We start from the raw sequence: 15082 nt of genomic DNA on the forward strand, positions 1-15082 counted from the left end.
TTCCAATGGTCCAAGGATATTTTAGGCACTTTCCCATTATATTTATTACATGGTCACAGAATCAACCAGGTTCGGCTTATTGCTTGTGACTTCAATCCTAGCAATCTAACTTAGGCTAATTGCGCATATACTTTTATACCGATCTTCATGACCAGTACATCGATTTGGTTTTACTAATGAAAATTTCAACTCATAAGGAAATGCTAGAGGAGGTTGGTGGCAAAGGTCGTACACAAGAGAGTTCATGCAACTTGTCAAATGATGGTGACTTGAGTTTAACAATAGTCCTTCACTAACATAGCTACAGTACTTCACTTTCTGCTAATATATAATCGACAACATCGAAGTGTAGCATGTATGAATCAAATCAGAACAAGACAGTCCACCCACGAACAAGCATGCATTCTCAAATCCAGAAGAGATTTTCTCTTCGATGCCCACCTAGGATCTACACAAGAATGATTACATATCCAGGCCTTGTAATGACAAGATCCATCACATGTTTACTTCCTCCCTTCCTGTGCACCCGCTGTTGTGTTCTTCAGTATCTGCAGATTAACAGAAAAGTCAAACCCCAAATATACACCATTTATTTTCCTTGTGTTGAAATAAAGGTTCAGGGTACCAGACAACCATATAATAACAACTATGGAACTTGATAGAAGAATTGATTTCTGTAGCAGTACAAAAGAGAATTGACTCAGATGAGTTTATAAGCAGCAACATAGACAGTTCGAAGTCACATAGCTGACCCCAACATGCATGGGATTTAGGCTCATTTATTGTTGTACTACCAAAGAGATGGGATCAAACAATAGGATAAATGGTCACACCAGTGAAACCAGGTGAATCCAAATCAAGGAATAGCAAGCTTAATATTTCAGACCAAAGGGGTTCATGCTTCAAATAATGTCTTAATAACCAAATAATATACTCCTTCAAGGAAAAATTTGAATTGACCATCTCCTAACTAGCAATTTTACTGCATGGAATGATTAAGCAGCATTTGAAATTTTTCCCTGGTCTTTGGAGATTCTTACTGTTAGTTAGCAGCATCTGCTACTGAGAAGTGGTAACAGTTAAAGTCAGCGTTCCAACCATGAACAGTTAAATCATGATAAATCCAAGGTTCACAGTTACATAATGTTGCAATTTCCAAGATGTTTTTACTGATATTCAAAAAGAGCAAGACTCAAATCATAATTATTTTAAATCTGCCAACTGCAACTAACTTGACAGAGAGCAGAAATAAGCCAAGAAGAACGGGGATAAGATCATAGGAATCAATTAAACTGGCAAAAGACACAGTGTATTAAGAAAGATTATTATGAATAGCAACGCCTTGTAAGTTAAAAACAGGCTGAAGAATGTATAACATACAACACATGCTCAAGATCGAAATTTACAGGAACAAGTAACTGGAATCATAAGTTCACGCAAAAAAGCCTTCAACAGTTGTACCTAAGTAATATCTGCATTTTCCAAATCATGAGCCCATTTCCTTGATTTACCAAGGTACTACCTCTGTTCCTAACTAAGTACATGTTTTAGGTTTGGCACAACCCTTAATAAACTACTAGTTCCTATAAATTAAAATGTAATTTTACCAACTTACCCCTAAATAAAGTTTATACTTCTTTCCAAGTTGACATTGATTACATCTAAAATGAAGAGTTAAACATTAATGGTACAACGGCATATATTATGAAGATTATGATCAAAATATTCTTGAACGCTTAAACATATGAAGATTATGATCAAAATATTCTTGAACGCTTAAACATACACTTACTTAGGAACAATATCAAAAGACAAAACATACACTTATTTAGGAATAGAGGGAGTAATAGCTAAGTGTATATAGCAAGTTAACATCATATTGTAGAAAATAGTCAACATAAATGTTCAAGTGTCTAGATTCATAGTATGTGTTCCTGTTATATCCTATGCGATCTTTATTGTCTAGGTACCTTTTATATTGTCAATGTAGAAAGATTCAAGACCGCGTGTGATGATAATATTTAGTAGGAGCGGGTCTAGAAGACTCCATTGGCACCTTATAAACCCCTTTTATGATCCTGTAATGTAAGAGTGGAGTTTATCTAATGATAAAACGTGAGCTTAATGTGTATCTCTCTCTCTCCCCTTCTCTTTGTACCCTATGATATTATCAAGGGCCCATCTTATACTTCCAACACATACTCTGTAGATGTAGAGATAGCAGAAGAAAGGTGTAACTGGGGAGACCTTCTGCTAGCACAAGATCGTTAACTAAGATCAGAAGATTCAACTAAGAAGAGAGTGAGAATTAATGGAGAAAAATATTATTAAATTGTGTTTACATAATTACATCGAAATCCTATTTATAGACACTATTGTACAATCCATTTCCAAGTAGGATTTTTATATACTAATCTTATTTTTACTCATATTCTAACACTCCCTCTCAAGCTGGTACATAATCATATGTACCTAGCTTGTTACAAATGTAATTAATACGAGGACCGGTGAGGGACCTGGTGAAATCTGGAAGTTAATCACTTGACTTCACAAATTTCGTAATAATATCTCCTGAGAGTATCTTTTAGTCCTCTCATGAAACACTGGATTTGATGCGATATGAAGGTTGCTTGATTATCACACACAAGTTCCATCTTACCGGTTTCTCCAAATTTTAATTCTCTAAGCAACTGTTTGATCCAAACTAGCTCACAAGTTGCTACAACCATTGCTCGATATTCTGCTTCCGCACTAGATCGAGCAACCACACTCTGTTTCTTACTTTTCCAAGACACCAAATTACCTCCTACTAAAACACAATATTCGGAAGTAGAACGTCCATCAGAGAATGATCCTGCCAATCAGCATCTGTGTATCCAATGATATGCTCGTGAGCTCTATCCTCAAAGAGTAGTCCTTTACCTGTAGCTGACTTTATATATCGCAGAATTCGAACAACTGCATCCCAATGACTATAATAGGGGGAAGTCACAAACTGACTTAAAACACTCACAAGAAAGAATATGTTAGGCCTTGTCACGGTGAGATAATTCAACTTTCCAACCAACCGTCTATACCTTTCAGGATCACTGAGTGGCTCCCACTATATTGATAGAAGTTTAGCATTTGGATCCATAGAAGTGTCAATGGGTCTACCTATAGCCCGCCTAAAACCATCCATAGCTAGTCTCACACCTCCACACTGGAGCATCAAGGCCCCTCCTCATCACATGCCCGAACCAACGTAGCCTCACTCTCGCAACTTATCCTCCACCGAGGCAACTCCCACCTTCTCCCGGATAATCTCATTCCTCACCCTATCTTTCCTGGTATGTCCACACATCCATCGCAACATTCGCATCTCCGCCACCTTCACCTTTTGAATGTGAGAGTTCTTAACTGGCCAACACTCCGCTCCATACAGCATAGCCGTCCGGACTACCACTCTATAAAACTTAACTTTAAGCTTCGGGGGCACCTACTTATCACAAAGAACTCCCGAAGCGAGCCTCCATTTCAACTACCCTGCCCCAATACGATGCGTGACATCCTCGTCAATCTCACCATTACCCTGAATTATAGACCCCAGATACTTGAAATTCTCCCTCTTCTGGATGTCCTGAGAGTCTAGCTTCACAACCACTCCATCTTTTTGCGACATATTACTGAACTTACACTCCAAGTACTTCGTCTTTGTTTTACTTAACCGAAAACCTTTAGATTCAAGCGTCTGTCTCCAAATCTCTAGCTTATCATTAACTCCACCCCGAATCTCGTTGATCAGAACCACATCATCTACAAATACATACACCAAGGCACCTCCCCTTGAATATGTCGCGTCAAAACATCCATCACCAAGGCAAATAGAAACGGGATAAGAGTCGATCCCTGGTGCAACCTTATCAAAACTGTGAAGTGCTCCGAATTTCCACCTACCGTCCTCACACGAGTCTTCGCACCATCATACATATCCTGAATTGACCTAATGTATGCCACGAGCACCCCTTCTCTGCAAGTCCTCCTTCCTCTCTCGAAACTGCTCCACTAATCTCCTCACAAGGTGAATGGCCTCAGTGGTCGAGCGACCAGGAATGAAATCGAACTGATTCTCAGAGATCGTCACGATCCGCCTCATCCTCAACTCTACCACCCATTCCCAAACCTTCATAGTATGACTCAACAACTTAATACCTCTATAGTTGTTACAACTCTGAATGTCTCCCTAGTTCTTATACACTGGAATCATCGTGCTCCACCTCCACGCTTCAGGCATCTTAGCAGCTCTAAAAATAATGTTAAAGAACCTTGTCAACCACTCCAGACCTCCCCCGCTAGTGCTCTTCCTATAATTAGGTGCATTTCCTTAGATTTTTTCTACTAAATTTTCTTCATAATCGAAGGCGAAGGTTGTTAGGATGACTTGGACCTCCTTACAATTAATTTGATGCTAGGCACCTCCAACTACTACTTTTCGATGAATAAAATGTTTAATGTCTTGATCTCTGTAAAAATATTCCAAGAAGTTTATGAAATTTTGAGATACCTCTTTAAGAGAATATGTACCATTTTTAAGTGTGAGATAGGGTTTAGGATAAAATAGCCTCTGTGAAATCCTAACGGACCTTAAAGTTTGAAGGGTACAGAAGGGATTCATCTCATAGAGGCTCATCTCAAACCCAGTACAATTTTGATCTCTACAGCTACATGATTAAGAATTTAACTTTATAACCCTCAGTCTAATAATTACATGTTGTCGCTTATATTAAGAGCATGTTTTGAAAGCCACCCTTGTAATTGGATTTGGTATAATTGGGTGTAATTACACTATTTGGCCTATTTGGTTAGCCAGGTAATACCTAGTTTGTGGGTAATTTAGTGTAATTGGCAGAGGATAATTATACTTTCCAATTCTCAGAGAGGAATTGTGAATTGCTGATAATTACACGGTGTTGATTACTTTTAAATATCTTTATTTTATTTTTATTTGTATTTATTTTTTATTTCTATGATTTTTAAATTTTTTATTATTATTCTAATATTTTTAAAAATATTTTATATTTTACATTATTTATATTTCATTTTTTTACTTATCATTTTCCAACCTTTACTTCTTGTGATTTCATGCAATTGTTTTGTGTTATTTCTTGTTTATTTTTTCATTAAGCATAATTGTGTTGGTATTCCAATTTTTTAATTAAAATAAAATTCATTATTGAATAAGGTTATAGACTTACATTTTCCTTTTCTTTTGAATTGTATTTCATATACATCATTATTGTTAAAATTTGACATAAGAGTATCATGTTTAACTTCTGTTGTTGTTGAACTTTGAACTTATGTTATATTTTTAGTTCCAATTATTTGTTATTTCACATTGTTTTAGTAGTAGTTGGAAGTGATAGATTATCTTTTTATCAAATGTTTTAATAATTTTATGACATTATATCTATAATATCAATCTTCTTGTCAAATTTGCATTTCATGATGTTCTTAAAACTCATGCACTTTTAGGGTTTTATGATTAATTTAATTAAAATATGCTAATTTAAAAATATATAAGTATTAAATATTTTTCCTAATATTAGTTAGGGAAAGGATCGAAAATATACCTAAATTTCATGATGTTCTTAAAACTCATGCACTTTTAGGGTTTTATGATTAATTTAATTAAAATATGCTAATTTAAAAATATATAAGTATTAAATATTTTTCCTAATATTAGATAGGGAAAGGATCGAAAATATACCTAAACTTTAACGAAATTTATTATAACACACCTCAACTTTGCGGGGATCCTATGACCCCCTCGACTATTTATTATCATATTTCTGTGGCACATATTTGTTCAGCTAGACCACTTCAAACTCTCACGCGCTCAATGTTATATTCACGTAATGGTCCAGCTGGACAATTATTTCTATTATATATAAGTGAAAGTCCTTGATACTACTAATTTGTCTTATTCTCATTAATTTTTTTTAAATATTATTATTACTACTACTATTATTTATATTTCCATTCTATTCTATTTATTATTATTATAATTATTATATATATTTCTATTATTTATAAGTGAAAGTCCTTGGTACTACTAATTTGTCTTATTCTCTTTCCTTGGTACTACTAATTTGTCTTATTCTCTTCCTTTCTTTTTTTTTTACTATTATTATTACTACTACTATTATTTCTATTTCTATTCTATTTATTTATTATTATTATATTATTTTTTAACTCTATATATATAGATGGGTATATATATATTTTTCTATTATATAAAAGTGAAAGTCCTTGATACCACTAATTTGTCTTATTCTTTTTCTTTCATTTTTCTTTACTATTATTATTACTACTACTATTATTTCTATTTATTTATTATCATATTATTATTTTTTTACCGCTATATATATAGAGTAAATAAAATGGTTACACATGCATTTGTTTTTTTCTTATATTTATTAATTTAATCCTCATTTTTATGGTGCAATAAAATGGTTACACATTTTACTTAGACCTTTGTAATTGAATTAAACACAGTGGTATTTTATTATAAATATCTTTTTGTTCCTTTATTAAATGACTACCAAGGGTATTTTGGTAAATTAATGGTGCAATAAGTGACGGTTGGGGTGACTATCACGGGTATTTCGGTAATGTTAGTCACCCCAACCTTCACTTATATATAGTAGTAAATAAAATGGTTACACATGCTGACATGCATATGGTTTGTTCCTTATATTTATTAGCTTTATTCTCATTTTTATTATGCAATAAAATGGTTACACATGCATATTGTTTTTTTCCTATATTTATTAGTTTTGTCTTCATTTATTATTTTAATAATATTTTTATTTAGACCATTGTAATTGAATTATGTATGGTAGTATTTTCTTATAAATATCTTTTTGTTCCTTATTAAATGACTACCAAGGATCTTTCGATAATTTTATGGTGCGATAAGTCAAGGTTGGAGTGACTATCAAGGGTATTTTGGTAATTTTAATCACTCCAACATTCACTTAATATAGTAGTAATATCTTTTTGTTTCTTATTAAATGACTACCAAGGATATTTCGGTAATTTTATGGTGTAATAAGTGAAGGTTGGGGTGGCTACTAAGAGTATTTCGATAATTTTAGTCACCCCAACCTTCACTTATATATAGTAGGTCAAACTCATCGGTAGCCCCCTAAACTTGGCACGATCTTTCACTTTGGCACCTCAACTGGACGTTGTTCACTTTTGACACCTTAAGTAGTCATAAACTGTGTCACTTCGACACCTTTTGCTGATTCAGCAAAGAGAGTGTATAACACTCGCTTTTGGGCGTGTTTCAGGGATATTTTTGTAATTTTTAGGGGCCTTTCTGTAATTTTTCATCTTTAAATTTTTAAAATATTATACATAAAGATTTTTAAAATTTCATCTTCTCCGCACAATTTTTCTTTACCTTAACCTCCATTAATGGAGGTTGAATTTTTCAAGAATCAATGGAACACACTACCACACTAACAGCAACCAAATTACACCCATAACAGCAACCCAAACTTCTCCTCTTCTACCCACGACATCATTAACACCCAAAAGAAAAAAAATATTCATTCCATCAACCTACACAAAGAACACAGCAAAATACTCCTTTTTTTCTCCATTTTCTTTTACCTATTGAACAAACACATACGACTTCGATAAAAAATACCCAAATTAATATTTCTCCAAAACTCCTCAAAAATGCAAAGAATCACTAAAAATTCAATGATTTACTTCTTTGGGGAATTTTATCAAACACAAAGCGAACAAAGAAAAGTGAAATTATTTAGCAGGACAAATGCAATCTTTTTTTACTTTTTCACAAGGATAGTGGATTCTTTACTTGTAGGAAAGAATCAATGTAGATCTGAAATTCATCTTTCTCCATATTTCATCATATATCTGGAATTCGTGAAGCTATTAATGTAGATCTATCATTGTTAGAGAATGAGGAGGCATGCTTATCATTATTGAAAAGTTCAATCTCCATTAAGCTAAAAGAAAGTTGGGTGGAGAAGACAATGTGGGGGGCTTTTTGTAATTATTTAGGGAATAAAATGTGTCATTAATTCATTGGATATAATTGCCATGAATTTTAGCCTTTTAAAAAAAAAATTAATTGTGTGTATATAATGATGTGACAATGTAAAATTAGATGGCACAAATTAATTGGTCGGGTAATCCACGTTGGCAGCGAGTGAGACCCATGCACCAGAGCTGATGTCGAAAGGTGCCAAAATGGCATGTTCTATAGCTACTTGAGGTGCCAAAAGTGAACAACGTCCACTTGAGGTGTCAAAGTGAAAGATGGGGCCAAGTTTAGGGAGCCGTCGATGGGTTTGGCCTATATACTAGTAAATAAAATGATTACACATGCATATGATTTTTTTCGTATATTTATTAGTTTTGTCCTCATTTTTCTTATATTTATTAGTTTTGTCCTTATTTTTTATTATAATAATATTTTTATTTAGACATTTGTAATTGAATTATAATGATAGTAAATTTTTATAAATATTTTTTTGTTCCTTATTAAATTACTTGTTTTTTATACCCTAAGGGTATTTCAATAATTTTATGGTGCAATAAAATGGTTACACATACATATTGTTTTTTCCTTATATTTATTAGTTTTGTCCTCGTTTTATAGTGCAATAAAATGGTTACACATACATATTTTTTTTACTTATTTATTAATATTTTCCTTATGTATTATTTTAATAATATTTTTATTTAGACCATTGTAATTGAATTATACATGGTAGTAATTTTTTATAAATATCTTTTTGATCCTTATTAAATGACTACCAAGGGTATTTCGATAATTTTATGGTGCAATAAATATTTTGAAATCGATGTATGTCTCCTCAACTTATATATTTGAAACTTTCAAATGAGACGTGCATCATGTACTTTTTCAGGAATATCCAAACAAAAGACATGTCGCCAACTGTTGTTGCAACAATCTAAATAGATTTTTATCCACTTATATAATCACTTTTGTATTGGTTGGACCAGTCTAGCAAGCTCAATTTTGTTCCCCACTGAATGTATATATTATGTTAACTTCGGTTTATTGTACTATATTTTTTTTCTTTTATTCTTATACTAAACAATTAAAATAAATAGGAAATAATCTTCCTCAAAGTTGGATATTTTTTGCACATTACTATTGTCAAAATGCCCGTGCCTTATCTAGTATGTTAAAGAAATACAGTAATAAATAGTCGAGGGTCATAGAACCCCCATAAAGTTGAGGTATGTTACAACAAATTTCGCCAAAGTTTAGGTATATTTTGAACCTTTTTCCCTATTAGTTTAGAACATATGCTTGTTAATTAATATAATTTCAAAAGACAATATATATCTTGAGGAAATGGTCAAATGCCTCCCCAATTTATTACCTAATTACCAAATGCACACCTATACTTTGCGAGAGTCTTATTACCCCTTTGGACTATTTTAAAGTGGGATTAATTTCCCCTTGAAATGATACACCCACATTTTGAGTGGGGAGTGACATACACGCACCAACTCATGTTTAGCAGTACCCATTAAAATTGTTTTAAAAAATGGGTTTAGATTAAAATTGTCAAATTGAGATTCCGAAGAACAAAGAATAGAATTTGACATGTAAAAGGATGATTAACAGCTTCAATAATATCAATAGAGGTTGATTTTCAAAATTTCCTCATTCCATGAACAAATTATAGAATCAAAATTTATGAAGTAAGAAAAAACTTAAAATTTCATGTTGAATAGCGTGGAAATGGTGGCAGCGGCAATAGCAATGGCATGGTGAGAGGTGGAGAAATTTGTCTATGTTTCTATGAGAAAGGAAGAAAGTGTGCAAAGATGATGGCGGCTCCAAAGTCTGTGTGGGCTAGCCCGAATAGGCTGGGCCGACCCATATTGACAACTCTAGTTTTAGACCATTTTCTCTATATATCCTAAATACCTAATTTAATATCCTTTATAGAGCCTTCGTTTGTCAAATAATAGTAATTTTTAGTTTTGATGATTAACTTTTATTTCAAAAACCTAACATAATCATGATTACACTTGTGCAACCAAATAATACACTTGTAATTGCGCTGTGGCAAACAAGCAAATCGGCTTAATTACTAGATTGTGTAATTACTACGCTTGTAATTACTACCTGATTACTACACCAATTCTAATTAATAGATGTCTTTCCAATTAGACCCTAAAAGCAGTACTTTGACTACTTTAAAGTTTAAATTAGAAACACTTTTAAAATGTGCATAAGAAATAAAGAAGAGAAAGGACATAAAGTCATCCTTGAACTTGTCTGACTTTTGAAAAAAGACACTTAAACTTCGTGGGGTCCTATGTCCCCTAAACTATTGCGAATTGATATTATTATATCATTTCTGGATCAATCCTAATTTTTATAAGGAAGTGATAAACACCCACCAATTATTGATTGCCATGTGTTAATTAATTAAAATATATTTTTAATTATTTAAAATTTTTTATTAATATTTATTTCTCTCTTATCTTTATCTTTTAATTTTATCGCAAGCTCAATTGTTTGTGAATCAAAGTGGTGCTCATAATCTTGGTCTTATTCCATAATGTGATAAAAATACAGCCGATTTCACCATGCAATTTGATGGCAAATCATCGGCGAATGCTGCCAGTGGCAAAGCAAAATCGCCAAAGTGTCAACCAAATTCTGGCGAGATTTGTGGCGATTACAACATTGGGGTTTGTTCGCGATCCTTAGACGTACCTCCCCAAGGAATTTCGATCAATCCTATCAGCAAAAACTTCGGCGAGCTACTGTCTCCAGCCGCCGGTAAAGCTATAATGGGACTGAGAGCGGGGGGACCAATGCCAAAATGGGCATTGAATCACTGCAAGCACACCCGATCAAGAAAAAATGGTGGCCAACATACCATCTCTTTTTTTTTTACCTTGTTCTTAATCTCTTTATCATTTTTATCAGAAAATAAACATCGACCACGATAATATCCACCACCATCACATTAACGGAGAAGAAGAGGAAGGGGAAATAAGACTCCATTGATGAAGAAGAAGCGAAAATAAGGAGAAACAAAAAAAAAATAGAAAAGAAAGAAAAAATACTAAAATAGAAAAAAAAGTGAAAACATTTTTTATTACACGTGGCATTTTTCAATTTGCTGGTGCAATAATTTTTTCCCCTCACGCGCCTCCTCTAAAGAGGTTATTTTTAATAGTCTTAACTAGTTTTGTGGGATAATGGGACGCCCGCAAACTTTAAGTGTCTTTTTGAAAAAGTCGGACAAGTTCAGAGGTGACTTTACGTCTTTTCTCAATAAAGAAAGAAAAGTAACTCCATATGATATATCAATCTACTTCAACCTCTATAAGGAATATTGGGACCATGAGTCATGACACAAGTAAAAGGAATTGTATGATAACTCAATATGCATGAGTAAATGTGGAATCCGGAGCCAAAAAGGGTTATTTTCCTAGATAAAATATTTTTCAAAATAACTTTTACCAACCAAACATGAAAAAACATATATTTTTCTCCATACTAAACACACTCAAACAAATAACCCCCACTCCACACCCCCTCCCTCCCCTAAACAGGAAAAAGGCTTTTTCCATACGCTATGTTAATTTACACAATTTGCTCTATCCTTTATAAGAACACACACTTGTATAGCCTCTTTTATATTTGAAAAACAAAAGAATAGTTTGGGTCATTGTTAAATTATATCTGTAATCTTCTAAAATGCACACAAATTTTAATCACTTTGTACAATAATATCATGCGCACAACAAAAACACGTGTATAATTTTGTAAAATATTTGTCGGAAGGCAATTTAAAAGAATATAATCTTTGGCCTTGAAAAATATTTAATATGATAAATCTTTGATTAGGTTGCAATACACTACGAATATCAAACACTTCTTTTTATTTTTCTTCACATGTTAATTTAAAATACATAAATATTAAAAAGGGAAAAAACAAATAAGGGGAGTAGCTATAAGAATTCAGTGACATCTCTCCTATGTTAAGAGATCTCTCCTATGTTAAGAGATGAATTCGGAATGTGCAGGAAGCATTCTTCTCACTGACGTACCGACAGATTTAACATGCAAGTCGCGACTGGCCAGGCGACGTCCAAGTCGCTGTGGGCCACGAGACTTACAAGTCGATGTGGGCCAGGCGACCTACAAGTTGCTGGCTCGAGACAACTTACAAGTCGCTAGGCCCACAGTGATTTGTCCCTTTTGATTTTTTTCAAAATCAATTGTCCCCTTTGATATTTTTAATTAAAAATAAATAAATAAATAAGTATACATGTGCAGTAGCAGGTGTGATGAGAAATTTTACATGTCTAAGCATTTGGTTCTCGTTTTGCAAAGTGGACAACCTCTCTTCAAGTTCTGCATTCTTTGTTTCCAATTCCTTCACCCTTGCTTCCAGATCTATCAAGTATGCTTTCTTCCTCTCCCTTGCTTGCTGTGCCGATACTCTATTTCTCAGCAACCTTTTTCACCCCCCACAAAAAAAAAAAAGCCCCACTGATCACAAAACAAAGAGAGTGGAAACCCACAACGGTAACACGTCAAGTGGGGGACCCAGATAAGATAACTGGATACACCTACGTGGCATGATATGATAGGGTGGAAGGACTAAAAGAACAACTTTTTATTGTTTTACCTTTTTAACCTCTTGTTTTCTTTGTCAGCTGGGCTTCTTCCTCTCTTCCTTTGAGTCCCAGCTGATGGTTGAGCTTGACCGGCGGCGGAAGTTCCATCTCTGCCAGAAGCTGAGGTGGTTCCGGTGGCTTCTCCACCCATCTCCGGCACTCTTCTGATCTCATCATCACTCTCCATGCCTTCACAAACACAAAACCATATTAAAAATTTATAAATAAATAAATAAATTATTCTAATTCATTCGTTCACCTCCCAAGAACGTAACCCAACTATTTCAAAATCTCAACAAAAACACAAACACACCTTCGAAGCTCCAAAATTAACTCAACAAAACCGAGTTTTTCTCTCCAAGATTATAACACCATAATTGCCAAATTTAAATTGTTTACAAGGAATGTAGATAGCGTCCTAAAAATTGTGCTTTCAATGAACAATCAAGGATAAAAGAAACCTTCTTTTACAATTCAAAACCACCAAGAACCCAACTTTCTCGAAAATTAAATGATACCCAGAGTCCAAAACCAAACATCCTTCAAAACGGGTCTCAAAAACTTGCTCCAGAAATTAAAGCTTTTTCTTAAATATTAAATGCTATAATAAACAAGAAATTGCTAAAAGTTAATCTATGAATAAAAGAAAAAAAGAGGTGATTGATTAGAACCTTCTTTGAGTTCAAGATGGAGAGCTGAGCTAGAAGATCTCTCACTACTTGAAGGTAAAGAACTAGCCGCAATGGAACTTGTCGCTTGCTCTTGCATTTTCCTCTTTAACACTCGAAAACAAATTCAGATAGAGTTAATTAAGAAGAGTTTTGTATTGTGTGAATATTCAGATATTTATCTGACACTGCAAGAAAAATAGCGGGACATGAAGTAATTTTGCAGAAAGGAAACCAGGAGAGAGAGGAAGCAGCCTGATGGAATGAATAAGCACCCGTTGGATTATTGTTTATCCGACGGACATAAAGGTGTGGTCGTGGATTGTTTTGAAGCCATAAGGTGTTGGCTTAATCAAAGGTTGATACGTGACTGTCGTGGAGAAACTTTAGCCTTTCGATTTCGATATGATTAAGGGCTTCGATTAATTGTTTGAATTAATTAGTACCGGGACCACCTATTTTTGAGCTAGCTAAATAACAGTGTTATTGCTTCATGTTCGAGGCGAAGTAGTTTTACTGTTTTGCCCACGATAGATACTGTGTGTTATCGACTCCACACCTATTCGTTTTTACAATATGTTTAAGGGACGTTTGATAGAGTGTATAAAAATAATGTAAAATATAGTATATTAATAATATTTGTATTAGTAATATTTGTATTATTTATACTTATATTAGTTATGCATATATTATTTCTTATACATTGTTTGGTTTGATGTATAAAAAATAATAATCTTACATAATTTCTATAAAAGAAATTTTTGTTTACAAAAATACTCTTCTTTAATTTTGTATACTTTTTTGCAGCAAAATTCTTTTATCATTTCAAACATAATTAGTATTGTTGAACTATTACATAGAGGTTTAGGATTAATTGCAAGACCTTCATCTTTGCGCTAAAATGTTATGCCAATGGATTAACATAGTCGAAACAAAAATAAAATACAAGACGTAAAATTAAGAAATAGTCTCAATTTTTTTAAAATCTTTTTAAAGACTCTTGAACCAAAGAAAAAATATGTTATAGTTATTTAAATCAATCATTCATTGTTGTAAATTCAAATGGTGGGAAAAGAAATTGTGAAATGTTTTTAAAATATTCACTATTGCAAATTAAAATGTTGGGAAAAAGAATGGTGAAATATTTTGAGAGGGAAATTAAGGGGTATTAAGGTCATTTAATAAGTTAATGCATGTGTTTTAAGTCTTTGTATTACTAATATACAGGAAATAGAGTGTATTACTAATACACAATTCAATACACAATAGAGTGAGCATTAGTTATAACACATAGGCAAAAAGTCGTACCAAACAAGGTACTAGCAGTACAGATTAACTAATGCATTATATTTTGCAACACACTCTACCAAACGCCCCCTTAAATTCTTTAAGGGCCAGTTTGGTAAGATGGAAATTGGATTACAATATAATTACGTGTGATTATATAATTTTTTGAATGGAAGAGACACTTTATTTCTAGTTGCTACCTCAATAATTATTTAACTAGTAGAATCTTGGATGTAATTAAAAAAGGATATTACACTCTAGAATTCTTATAAAGGTTGAGAATTGGATAAAATTACTGTTTTGCCTATGATAGATATTTTATAAACTCCACCTTTTTTTAATGACTCTTGAGACGTCAGGGGTTAAGCAACATCTCCAGGCCTTAACATAATTAAAACAAAGCAAGAAAAATATAAGGAGGGGGA

General features: G+C 33.2%; 1 protein-coding gene across 1 annotated transcript; it reads right to left on the bottom strand.

Annotated features, from left to right (window-relative positions):
* Positions 1–213: 213 nt before the first annotated feature.
* On the bottom strand, positions 214–13715 carry LOC107838859 (transcription factor HY5). The gene is made up of 4 exons (XM_016682099.2): positions 13374–13715; positions 12714–12891; positions 12384–12540; positions 214–548 (listed from the first exon to the last, which is right to left on the bottom strand). The coding sequence occupies exons 1-4, from the start codon at positions 13468–13470 to the stop codon at positions 504–506; spliced, it is 477 nt and encodes a 158-aa protein (XP_016537585.1). The 5' UTR covers positions 13471–13715; the 3' UTR covers positions 214–503.
* Positions 13716–15082: the final 1367 nt, after the last annotated feature.

The sequence above is a fragment of the Capsicum annuum genome, chromosome 1, assembly GCF_002878395.1.
Source record: "Capsicum annuum cultivar UCD-10X-F1 chromosome 1, UCD10Xv1.1, whole genome shotgun sequence".
In the NCBI taxonomy this organism is placed as follows: Eukaryota; Viridiplantae; Streptophyta; class Magnoliopsida; order Solanales; family Solanaceae; genus Capsicum; species Capsicum annuum.

Bases quoted from the DNA above. Each gene is read 5' to 3' on its own strand.
- LOC107838859 (XM_016682099.2), bottom strand. From the start codon at position 13,470: ATGCAAGAGCAAGCGACAAGTTCCATTGCGGCTAGTTCTTTACCTTCA. The intron at 12,892-13,373 runs GTTCTAATCAAT...GTGTTTGTGAAG, and splicing joins CCATCTTGAACTCAAAGAAG to GCATGGAGAGTGATGATGAG. The intron at 12,541-12,713 runs GTAAAACAATAA...GGGGTGAAAAAG, and splicing joins GAAAACAAGAGGTTAAAAAG to GTTGCTGAGAAATAGAGTAT.